The sequence below is a fragment of the Pan troglodytes genome, chromosome 19 (genome assembly GCF_028858775.2).
Source record: "Pan troglodytes isolate AG18354 chromosome 19, NHGRI_mPanTro3-v2.0_pri, whole genome shotgun sequence".
NCBI classification, from domain to species: domain Eukaryota; kingdom Metazoa; phylum Chordata; class Mammalia; order Primates; family Hominidae; genus Pan; species Pan troglodytes.
This window is the reverse complement of record NC_072417.2, coordinates 89,073,886-89,085,047: the sequence shown is the minus strand read 5'-3', so window position 1 is coordinate 89,085,047 and position 11,162 is coordinate 89,073,886. Positions and strand designations below refer to the sequence as shown.

General features: G+C 58.5%; 2 protein-coding genes across 3 annotated transcripts; both read right to left on the bottom strand.

The window, feature by feature from the left end:
• Nucleotides 1-621: 621 nt before the first annotated feature.
• Nucleotides 622-4,259, bottom strand: ZACN (zinc activated ion channel). Its single transcript, XM_016930931.4, has 9 exons — nucleotides 4,066-4,259; nucleotides 3,864-3,988; nucleotides 3,681-3,725; nucleotides 3,433-3,539; nucleotides 3,004-3,173; nucleotides 2,026-2,150; nucleotides 1,673-1,883; nucleotides 1,379-1,546; nucleotides 622-965 (listed from the first exon to the last, which is right to left on the bottom strand). The coding sequence occupies exons 1-9, from the start codon at nucleotides 4,160-4,162 to the stop codon at nucleotides 775-777; spliced, it is 1,239 nt and encodes a 412-aa protein (XP_016786420.1). The 5' UTR covers nucleotides 4,163-4,259; the 3' UTR covers nucleotides 622-774.
• Nucleotides 4,260-5,889: 1,630 nt separating this feature from the next.
• Nucleotides 5,890-9,721, bottom strand: GALR2 (galanin receptor 2). Of its 2 annotated transcripts, XM_063799325.1 has the most exons (3): nucleotides 9,592-9,721; nucleotides 8,179-8,300; nucleotides 5,890-6,794 (listed from the first exon to the last, which is right to left on the bottom strand). In XM_063799325.1, the coding sequence occupies exons 1-3, from the start codon at nucleotides 9,664-9,666 to the stop codon at nucleotides 5,999-6,001; spliced, it is 993 nt and encodes a 330-aa protein (XP_063655395.1). In that variant the 5' UTR covers nucleotides 9,667-9,721; the 3' UTR covers nucleotides 5,890-5,998. The 2 variants fall into 2 exon arrangements, with proteins under 2 accessions (XP_063655395.1, XP_523721.2); XM_523721.8 differs by lacking the exon at nucleotides 9,592-9,721 and having other exon boundaries at nucleotides 5,893-6,794; nucleotides 8,179-8,649.
• Nucleotides 9,722-11,162: the final 1,441 nt, after the last annotated feature.

Genomic DNA, 11,162 nt, shown 5'->3' with positions numbered 1-11,162 from the left:
GGTCCCTTCACACCTTGGCTTTTATGACCCTGATGGCTTCTGAAACAGGAAAAGAGAGAAGGAAGACAGAGGCCTGTGCCCACTGCTGCTCCATGTGTACCAAGAGCAGCAGGGCAGAAGGGCCCTCCCTCCAGCCTAGGTCAGAGGTGGGGACAGAGAACTCCCCTACAGCCCAGAGATGTGGCAGGGCTCAGAGAAGCAGCCAGAGCTCCTGGAGGAAAGGCAGTCGGGACTGACCCCCTCCCTTAAAACACATTCCCGCCCGCCCACAGGCCTGAGGTCTGGGACCTTTCCCTCCCAGGAGTCCCCTAGGTGGCTGGGGGAGGCAGGCTCACTGGCCATTTTCCCTAGAGTCCAGCACACTGCAGGAGGCGTTCGGGGGAGGAGTTCCGCCCCACCCTCTACAGCCTTCCTCAGGCCCCTGTCTCTGGTCCCCAGCCTCAGTGCCTCTTGGCCCAGGGCCAGGCAGTCGTGGTTGCAGAAGGAGCAATTAGGCTGCCTGCCTGTGGGCTGGGAGACAGGGACAATGGGGAAAAGTTAAGGAGCAAAATGGGGGTTGGAAGCAAAAAATAGGGCCCCACCTATTTAGGACGAGATTGAAGACTGACCCTTGAGGCACACTTGCACTGGAGATGGGTTTATTTCACGCTCTGTGCTTGTGTGCTAGCGGAGGGAGAGCTCAGGGTGGCTTAATCCAGAGGCCCTGTCATGGCCCGCCCCCAGCCATGGGAAAGCAAACTTCATCCTAAGGTGTGCAGGCCAGGCCCTGCCCCTTTACAGTCTAGGCCGCCTGCCATGGGGTGCAGCCTCTCCAGGGGCTGCGTCAGACTTGCATGCTGCCCACATCCAGATTCCTGCAAAGACGAATTGGGTGCACAGCACCCCAACCACATACACGAGGAAGAAGATGCGGTCAGCAGTCTCAGGCCAGCTTCTCTGTGACCCCTTTACTCCTCTGGGGGGCTCTGTGGGGAGAGATACAGGGAAAGGAGCTGTTCTTCAAGGTCCCCTCAACATGAGCGGAAGAGTGAACCCCAGGGGTCATCAGCCTGTATCGCTTCCTTTCTTAGATTCTCAGCTGATGAAAATTTGGGTCTGGCCCATTTCAGGCCATCTTCAGTTGAAGAAACACCCTCTTAGGCTGTGCAAGGCATGGGTTATCAGGGGATTGAGGTCACCTGGGACTTCAGGGAGGCTAAGCTTGCTCCCTGCCCCAGACCTGTTTCTTCTAAGGGAGGAGGACATGGTGGAGACCAGGGACAGGAGAGCCAGCAGGGTGGATGCAAGGGGCCTCTACGCACACCTGGACCTCCGGGCCCTCACCCCAGCCCTAGGTGTGCACCTAGGCCTCATTCCTTACCCCCCAGCCCCTGCCCACCTTCAGCAGGATGAGGCCCTGGGTTGCCGTGCTCTCGCTGTTCCCCTCTCGGGGCTGGGCTGGGGCCGCTCTTGGCCCCAAGGTTGCCCCGGGCCAGCAGCCCAGCCAGCAGCACAGTCTCTATGGTGCTGAGGAAGAGCAGCAGCAGCAGGATGGTGAAGTAGTAAACTGGGGGAGGCAGGGCACAGGGAGATGCTCAGGGGCCAGTCCCTGTGTCTCTGGTGCCCAGCGAGCTGAGCACCAGTGGGTGACCGGGGAGAAACAGGGCAGGCTGGGTAAGGGAGCAGGGCTTACTGAGCAGTGGGTTGCAGGAGGAGGAGCTGGGCAGGGCCTGCACCAGGGAGGAGTGGAGGACGAGGTAACTCAGCAGCAATGTCACCTTGTAGCCTATGCGCTCAATGGCCCGGAGGGGCAGCAACCCCCCGCACACGTCAGCCAACAGCAGTGCCTCTGCAGGCACCAAGAGAGCGATGATGGACTTGAGCGCCGTGTTCTTCAGCCTCAGCTGGAAGGGGAAAAGTCAGGGCCTTCCCGGCGGGGGGGAAGGAGGTGGGCATCGGGGGCATGGGGCCTGGCCTCTGGCCGTGCATCCTCACTCCCACCCGCCTCCAGCAGCCCTCTGTCGGCCTCCTCCCGACTTGACTCACCGTCACCTGGAAGCAGGGCACCAGCTGCTGGGGTGGGACTTGGGTCTTCAGATCATAAACTACGTATTCCCTCTTGACACTCACAATCTCGTTCACCACGTGGGCCTGGAACTCTAACTCCATCGCTGAGGGGTGGGAATGAGAACTATGAACCAGGAAGGAGAGATCCCAGCTGCCAAGTCTGGGGGTAGCAGACTGGAGCCCAGGGGTGATGGAGACTTTTGATGGCTTTTGGCAGGGACAGACTTGGAGACAAAACCGATCCATAGAAGGGCTTCCCAAACCTTGTTTTGCAACATCCCAAATTGTCTCCAGTTAAAGGAAGGCCTTTATCAGATTCATAGATGAGCTTTCATTGTAAAAATAAATGTACTTTGCACCACTTCATGATGGAGGGAGAAGTGGTCACAGGCTCGTCAGTCTATCATCTCACAGCTGAAGCAGGATCCCCAGGGCTACCGCTGTGGTCTCTCATGGAGGGAAGGGTAGGACTTCTCTGCCAAGTTAGATGTCACCTGATGGGTTTATACAGGGTGGCTGCACCTTCAGGTGGTTTCCAGGAGTGAGGCCACGGCAACCTGAGCCTCTAGCCTTGCTGCAAGGGGCCGAGCCACTGCAGTCACCATGGCTGTGGAGGGCAGTTGCTCTGGGGAGGACAGAAGACTGATGTGCTCGGACCTCTGGGATTGCAGAGCTGCTGCGAATCTTTGAGTGTGTCACCCTAGAGAGGGGCCCTGAGGCTACCACTGAGCACAGAGATGGGCTGCCACTCGAGTGGGGGGTGCAGTGGGAGAGCAGGTGCTGCCCGCCTAAGCCTGGAGTAGACTGCTCTAAACACAGACCTGGGAGTTCGCCTTCTGTCTGCCTTTGCCCCTTCCCCTTGCCCCGCACCCTGCCCCTGCACCACAGACCTGGGAGTTCCCCTCCCCCACCTTCCTCCTCCCCTCCCCAACCCTGCAGCCCCTGCCCTGTCAGCACCCGTGTTGCTGAGAGCGTAGAAGCTGAGGCTGCAGTTGCTGTGGTCCCGGGGGAAGTGGAGGAGCTCAAAGTTGCAGTTGGTCTCCGTGGTGAGGGCCAGGTTGAGCTTCACGTGGCCGTCCTGGTCTACTCGAGCCTGGGGGCTCTGGTCCCTCCAGTCCACCCAGAGCCTGTGGGGAAAGGCACCACAGCCAGAGCCCCAGCCCCTTCTTGGACGGGGCCGGGGGGAGACCCTGGCATCCCACCCCCAACCCCAGCTGCTTTCAGAGTTCTGGCAGTGGGAGGGGAATTCGAGGCAGTGGAGGTGCACTGCTAGTCCGGCGGGGACCGCCAGGAGGGGCATATTCACTCAGACAGCCTCTAGGTTGTAGATGGGGAAAAGGAGGGCTATGCACGGCAGATTCCTGGGGCAGGAACTGTCTCACTTACGCCTCCAGGATGGTGAGCCTTGGTGTCCAGAGAGACTCCCAGGGCAGCGTGATGGCGTGCCGCGGGTGTGCACTAGTGTTCCAGGCCAGGCGAGTGTCCAGCCAGGACTGGGGACACAAGGGCACCACTGAGGCTCCTGCTCTCCACATATCCATGCCCCTAAGCTCAGCATGTTGATGAAGGCTGGTAGTTCTGAGCTGGACTCAGCTGGGCTTTCCCATCCCACCTCCCCAGGCATAGGAGCTCACCAGCCTAAGCAGCAGCATGGAGGACATTGTGTATCGCAGGATGTCCTGGGGGAAGGGCAATGCATCACCTCAGGGTGAGCGCTGTGTTGAAAGAACGCAGCAGGAGACCCCAGCACTATCCAGGGCTGAGTCCTGTTCCCTGCCCAGCTCAGCACTTGGGGCCCTTGGCCTAGAGGCACTTACCACATTAAACACGTTGGAGACAAACACCTGCACATCCACGAGCAGGGGCGCACTCCCATTGTTCGGGATCTGGATGCTTTCCTGAACCTTCTTGGACAAGTTGACGTTGAAGAGGGATGGCCAGACTGAGAGAGAAAAGTCAAGGTCACTCAGGTGCCCTAGGGCCCAAATCCCAAAGCTTATGACCTTGCCCTCCACCTACTGGCTGCTGTCCCTTGGAAGCCCTGCCCATGGACCAACAGCAAGGTAATGCTGAACCCCAGGAAGGTGAGATGGAGCAGGGACCATAGGGCCATCATCGGCTGCACGGAGGGACTGGAGGGAGCAGCGGTGCCTAACCTACAACCTCTATTCCAGTCACTTCTCTGGCAGCTGAGCAATTAGCCAGAGGCAGCTGCTCTGGGCAAGGACTCTGGGGCCGTGGACTTGGCAGCCCCTGCCCCAGTTCCGCAAACGCTCAAAGATAAAGCCCAGGACCCAGCCCCGCCCACACTGCACCTGCCTTGGTGTCCCTGTCCCGCTCCATTTCCACCACCTGGAACCCATTGAGACGCTCAATGCCGGCCCAGGGGGACCTGGCAGGTGTAGGACCTCTACCTCTCACCGACTTTGTACTTCCAATCAGGGCCCATGAGTGTCCCCTGCATTTCGGTGGCTGACACCAGTCTACCTAAGACCCAAACCTTTGGGCAGAGTGTTCTGTGCTTAACGATGTGAGATGGGGACAGCCTTGAGAGTCCCCTTGCTCTCCTTAAACACTGAAGTGATTTTGTGTAGAGCCTTGGCTCAAGAACCCTGGACGTGGTGGCTCATGCCTGTAATCTCAGCACTTTGGGAGACCAAGGAGGGCAGACTGCTTGAGCCCAGGGGTTTGAGACCAGAGTAACATAGGGAGACTCTGTCTCTATCAAAAACACAAGAGTTAGCTGGGCGTGGTGGCATGCACCTGTAGTCCCAGCTACTCAGGAGGCTGAAGCTGGATCACTTGAGCCCAGGAAGTGGAGGTTGCAGTGAGCCAAGATTGCAACACTGCACTCCAGTCTGAGCGACAGAGTGAGACTCTGCCTTCCACCCCACTTCCCCCCAACAACAACAACAAAAAGAACAAAAGAACTCTGGTAATCCCAGCACTTTGGGAAGCTGAGGTCAGGAGTTTGAGACCAGCCTGGCCAATATGGTGAAACCCCGTATCTACTAAAAATACAGAAATTAGCCGTATTAGCGTCCATGGTGGTCGACGCCTGTAAGCTCAGCTACTCAGGAGGCTGAGGCAGGAGAATCACTTGAACCTGGGAGGCAGAGGTTGCGGTGAGCCAAGATTGTGCCATTGCATTCCAGCCTGGGCAACAAGAGCAAAACTCCGTCTCAAAAGAAAAACAAACAACAACAACCAAAAAAAAAAAAAAAAAAAAAAAAAAACAGAAGCAAAAAAAACCTCTGGGAAGGGAGTTCTACCTGACAACAGGTAAAGGCCAACTCATGAGCAAAGCCCTGGGACATTCTTGTCCTGAAGTGGATTCTCAGCTTGCGCCAGCCCAGCAGTGCTGTGCACCTGGAGCCCAACCTGCCAGGGAAAGACTTTCCTGGCCCCCCCCCCCCCCCCCCCCGGAGTGAAACAGCCGCTGGAGACGATCCTGGCCCAGATGTAGCCAGGGAAGGAAAAGCTAAGGCCAAAAATGGACGGGGACTGACTGGGCTGCCCAGACTCAAAGGGGCCCTGGGAGCTGAAAGCAGGCAAGGACAGACCTGTCACACACCAGAGCACAAATGCGGCTGGGAACACACATCTGTGTCTGTCATCAACCGACTTTATCGAACGCCTTAAACAATCTGCCTGCCTCTGTCGCACGCTCCCCAGACTCAGATTTTTATGCGGATTGTAACCCGGCTGCCTGAGGTGTGGTCAGCCCTCTTTCCTGGTAGCTCTGCAAAGGGTCCTGCACTTACCCCTAGGGAGCCCCTCTGTGAAGCCCCAGAGGCTTCTTCCCAGAGTCTCAAGACAATGAGAAACGCGAAACAGCGCTGTCACTGTGTGTGAAATGGTTTGTGCGTTTTATTAACAGGCAAAGCTCTCCCCACGGTCCCCCAACAATGACTCCAACTCTGTGACATCCGAGCGCGCCCGCTAAGTGCTTTCAGGCCACATCAACCGTCAGGATGCTGTCGCCTGCCTTTGGGCCCTGCCAGGACGGGCCAGGACAGGGCTCGAGGGTGCATGGCTGGGAAGCGCCGGGGCAGGGACGAAGGGCCCCCGCCGCCTCGCTCATGTGCAACAGGTCGCTGGACTCGCGCTCCAGCACGCTGCCACTGTGGGTGCCCCGCGCGGCAGCGCACACACGGCCCGAGGCTCGGCCTGGGGCACGGCCCAGCAGGCCCGCGCAGATCGTGCGGAAGCCTTTGCGGAAGTGCTTGGAGACCAGCGCGTAAACGATGGGGTTGACGCAGGAGTTGGCGTAGGAGACCAGGTGCGAGAGGATGCGAAGCGCATAAGTGGCGCGCGTGAGCGGGAAATGGCCGAACCACACGCAGAGGATGAGCGCGTGGTGGGGCATCCAGCAGAGGCAGAAGAGCGCGGCCACGATGAGGATCATGCGTGTCACCTTGCGCTTGGCGCGCCGGGCACCCGAGCCCGCGGCCACCGGGTCGACGGCGCGCCAGAGGTAGCGCAAGGTGCGCGCGTAGGTCAGGCCGAGAACCAGCACAGGAAGCAGGTAGCTGAAGACGAAGGTGCAGATGTCCATGGCGCGGCGGCGAGGGGCGCTCCACTCAGGATGGCACACGGTCAGGTTGGCCAGCTGCGACTGGCGGTAGTAGCTCAGGTAGGGCCCGGAGAAGAGCAGCGACAGCCCCCAGATGAGCCCGATGGCTGCCAGCGCGTTTCGAGGCGTGCGCAGCTCGCGGGAGTGCAGCGGGTAGCGGATGGCCAGATACCTGCGGTCAGACCGGGAAGGGAGACGTCGGCTGAGCGGGCGCATTCATGCTGGAGGGCCGCGACCCCTGCACCTCGGTCCCAAGGCTGCTCTCGAGGAAGGTCCTTAGCGCATGGTTACACCGCACACAGAGGAGGTGGGGGTGAGGCTCGGCGTGAGGGCGGAGGTGGGGGCCTCCCAGCGTGTCCCAGACACTCAGCGGAGCCTGGAAATGGGGCGGGCCCGGCAGCAGGAAAGGTGTGCCTTCAAGCCATTCTCCCGCTGCCCCCGGAGACTGCAACCACAGTCTCCACTGAGAGGGCACCCCAAAGCCACTGAAGACTAAAGGTTGGAGAACCGGCTATGGGCTCCGGGAGGCTGTGACTACCCACTGGTGACGGTGCCGCGGGAGGGAGGGCGGAGGCGCCTGAGGCTCTAGCAGACAGCCTGGAGAAGACATGTTGGGCAAGGGACAGTTAATTTCTCAGGGGATTCCTGAGAGAATGCGAGCTTTGTGGATCCCACCAGCGCGCTCGGAACCAACGCACTTCGCGCTCAGTGGCTACAGGAGGTGTGGGGGCAGTCTGGCCTCGCCTCTCTGTTTTTCCAGAGGATGGAGAGGGGAAATACCCGGATTTCCTCCCCAGGAACCATCCCAGTGTCCTTTCAAGCTCCACCTGAGTCCCGCGCTCTCCCGCATGTGCCTCTCTCGCTCTCCTCTGGCTGGGGAGGAAGAACCCCAGGGCACCCTCCTCTCCCGGCCCCGACTTGTTTTGGATTTTATTTTGTTTTGTTTTGTTTGGAGGCGAGAGGCAGAGTGGGCTGGGACTGAGCTAGGGACCTTTAGGCACGCTCGCTGGGACTCCGGAGTGGATCCTTGCAAAGGACCCAAGATCCACAGCCTGGACCTGAGCCAGCTGCACCAACCAACCAAACCGTGGCTTGGAGGCGAGCGCAGTGGAGGCGCCTGAAGTTGGCTGCAGGAGACAGACGGTCACTTCACGCACCCGATCCCTGGCTGGCGACTCTGAGCGAGTTACTTAGGAACTCAACTCTTCTGTATATTGGGCACTTTGTCCTATCCCACCCTCACGGGGGGCATTAAGCTCAAGCGAGATGAACGCGCACAAACGCGTCGTACTGGGAAACGCTGCGCGTTGTCAGGCACGGGCGGCGCTGGAGAGCCACATTCTCCAGGCTTCCAGGCCCCAGGACTCATCTAACCGAGGGACACCACGGTCCCCCATTCTTATTCCTCTTTTTCCTCCTCCGCGCCCGCTTGTCTTCCACTGCCTTCTTAGTGTCCTGTCCCACTCTGCGCGTCCCTTCTTGATCCCCAGTCCCGCCTCCCGCTCCATCCCCCGCGTGGATGCCCATCTCCCAGGGAGGCCAAGGCGCTGGCTCACCTGTCCAGGGAGACGGCGGCCAGCGTGAAGCTGCTGGCGTGCATGGTGAGGAAGATGAAGAAGTGCACCGCCTTGCACAGCAGCGAGCCGAACACCCAGCCGTCCAGGGTGTAGATGGTGGCCTGGAAGGGCACGCAGCACAGGATGAAACACAGGTCGGCCACGCCCAGGTTAAGGATGAACAGGTTGGTGGTGCTGACCGCCTGGCCGCCGCGCAGCAGCACCGCCAGCACCAGCGTGTTGCCCACGATGCCCACGAGGAAGATGAGCGCGAAGAGCAGGGGCACGATGACCGCCTCGGGGTGCCAGCCTCCCCCGCCGCCCGCCTGGCTCGCGTTCCCGGCCCCTGGGCAGCCCGAGACGTTCATGGTGCCGCCGACCCCGAGGCTGCCCGGGCTCCTGCAGCCGTCTGGGTCTCCGCGAGCGGGAAGCTCCCGGGGCTGCGGCCGCTGCAACTCCTAGTGCGACTCTGCCGGGCTGAAGGCGGAGGGAGCCTTGCCGCATCTGGGGCGGGGATGGGGGTGCGCTGGGGTCAGGAGGAGGAGCAAGAGACAGGAGGGCGAGGTTGTCCCCAGCAGCGGCCGGCGGCGCTGGGGGAAGGGCTGCGGAGTGGTCCCGGCGCGCATTCCACGGCGCAGGCGGAGAGTGGCGCTTGTACCTGCTTCCGAGCTCCAGCCCCCGCAGTCGGGGGTTCTGGGCTGACCAGGCGGACTGACTTCCCCGGCAGACGCCGGAGCGGTGGAGGGGTCGACCCCGGACCCTGCGTGTGCGCCGCGCCGCGCCGCAGGGAGCACGGACCTCGCACTCCGCGCGCCTCGGCGCTTCCCTGCAGCCTGGCAGGCGTGCAGGATATCCCGGGACCGTCGAGGGGCTGGGGTGCCCTCAAAAGAGGACCCCTGGGAGATCGGGGGGAGGAAACGCGGGGCGGAGGCGGATGAGGGGCCCCGGAGTCTGGCTCTTTCGCCCAGGCTAGAGTGCAGTGGCGCGATCTCGGCTCACTGCAACCTCCGTCTCCCAGGTTCAAACGGTTCTCCTGCCTCGGCCTTCTGAGGGGCTGGGACTACAGGCGTCCGCCACAACGTCTGGCTAGTTTTTTGTATTTGTATTTGTTGAGACAGAGTCTCACTCTGTCGCCCAGGCTGGAGTGTAGTGGCATGATATCGGATCACTGCAACCTCCGCCTCCCGGGTTCAAGCGATCCTCCTGCCTCAGCCTCCCGAGTAGCTGGGATGACGGGCGCCCACCACCACGCCTGGCTTATTTTCGTATTTTTAGTAGAAATGGGGTTTCACCATGTTGGCCAAGCTGGTCTCAAACTCCTGACCTCAAGTGATCCGCCCACCTCGGCCTCCCAAAGTGCTGGGATTACAGGCGTAAGCCACCGAGCCCGGCCACCTTTTTCCCTTCTCTTACCCATTGAACGTTTTCCCTCCGATTCAATCCAATATACTGAGCATCTATTGTGTCAGGCTCTGTCTTTGGCTCCATGCCTCAGTTTCCTCAGCTGTAACAAGGAAATGGTAACACTTCCTTCTAAGAGGGATCTGCTGAGAAAGGAATGAGATGTATGGGAGAGTTAGTTAAATCTGAATGCATCAGATCCTTATTCTTTTTCTCCTGACCTTATTCCGTATACCTTGAGGAAATTCAAAATAGAGTTCAGGGCCGGGCGCGGTGGTTCACGCCTGTAATCCCAGCGCTTTGGGAGGCCGAGGCGGGCGGATCACGAGGTCAGGAGATCGAGACCATCCTGACTAACACGGTGAAACACCGTCTCTACTAAAAATACAAAAAATTAGCCGGGCGTAGTGGTGGACGCCTGTAGTCCCAGCTACCTGGGAGGCTGAGGCAGGAGAATGGCGTGAACCTGGGAGGCGGAGCTTGCAGCGAGCCGAGACCGCACCACTGCACTCCAGCCTGGGCGACAGAGTGAGACTCCATCTCAAAAAAACAAAACAAAACAAAACAAAACAAAAAAGATAGTAGAGTTCCACGCACAAGCAGCATTTCCCTGGATGGTGTTTAGGTTGCAATAAAACTTAAACATTTGCTTCTGCATCAAGCATTTGGGACAATGAATCATTACTATTTAAGTAGAACTTAAGCCTCGCAGTCCGCTGGGTCTGAAAATCACCACCTTCTGTCTCTGCAGGTTCTGCCTCACCTTCCCCTGTCCTGGTCCCTAGGGCCCAGTGTCAAGAATATTCTTTTTCCTCTTTTTTCCCCCAAGAAAAAGGCCTCTCAGGAGCCCAGCTACCCCCTCCTCTTGGTAAGGAAAGCTTATTCACACCCCTGCCCTGCCTGCCTACTCATTGAACAGGAAGATGATAACAGTTTGTGTTTATGAGATGCTTACCATTTATTTATTCAACAAATATTTATTAAGCAGCTGCTCCTTACTAGGCACTGTTCTGTGTCCTTAGGATATACTATACCAGTGAGCTCTACAAAGATCAAGGTCCTCTGTGAACTTTCTAGCAACAGAGACATACAATAAACATAACGTATTAAGCTATTGCAAGTTGATAAGTACTTGTGGGAAAAGTAGTTTAGAGTAAGGGGATTTGGGAGTACCAGGGTGGTGGTGATGGTACACTTTAAAGCAGGATGGTCAGGCAGACCTCATTAAGTTGACATTTGAGCAAAGACTTGAAGGAGGTGATGGGCTAGCAAAGCGAATATGTAGGGGAAGAGCATTTCTTCTCTTTCTTTTCTTTTTTATTTTTTTTGAGATGGAGTCTTACTCTATCACCCAGGTTGGAGTGCAGTGGTGCGATCTCAGCTCACTGCAACCTCCGTCTTTAGGGCTCAAGCAATTCTTCTGCCTCAGCCTCCTGAGTACCTGGGACTACAGGCATGCACCACCACACCCAGCTAATTTTTTGTATTTTTAGTAGAGATGGGGTTTCACCATATTGGCCAGGCTGTCTCAAACTCCTGACCTCAGGTGACCCGCCTGCCTTATCCTCCCAAAGTGCTGGGAT

Excerpts from the sequence above, each read along its gene's own strand:
- ZACN (XM_016930931.4), bottom strand. The coding sequence starts at position 4,162 with ATGATGGCCCTATGGTCCCTGCTCCATCTCACCTTCCTGGGGTTCAGC. Across the intron at positions 3,989-4,065 it reads CTTCCAAGGGACAGCAGCCA|TCTGGCCATCCCTCTTCAAC; the intron begins GTAGGTGGAGGG and ends TTTCTCTCTCAG. Across the intron at positions 966-1,378 it reads AGGGCCTCATCCTGCTGAAG|AGCCCCCCAGAGGAGTAAAG; the intron begins GTGGGCAGGGGC and ends CTCTCCCCACAG.
- GALR2 (XM_523721.8), bottom strand. The coding sequence starts at position 8,546 with ATGAACGTCTCGGGCTGCCCAGGGGCCGGGAACGCGAGCCAGGCGGGC. Across the intron at positions 6,795-8,178 it reads GCCGCCGTCTCCCTGGACAG|GTATCTGGCCATCCGCTACC; the intron begins GTGAGCCAGCGC and ends GTCTGACCGCAG.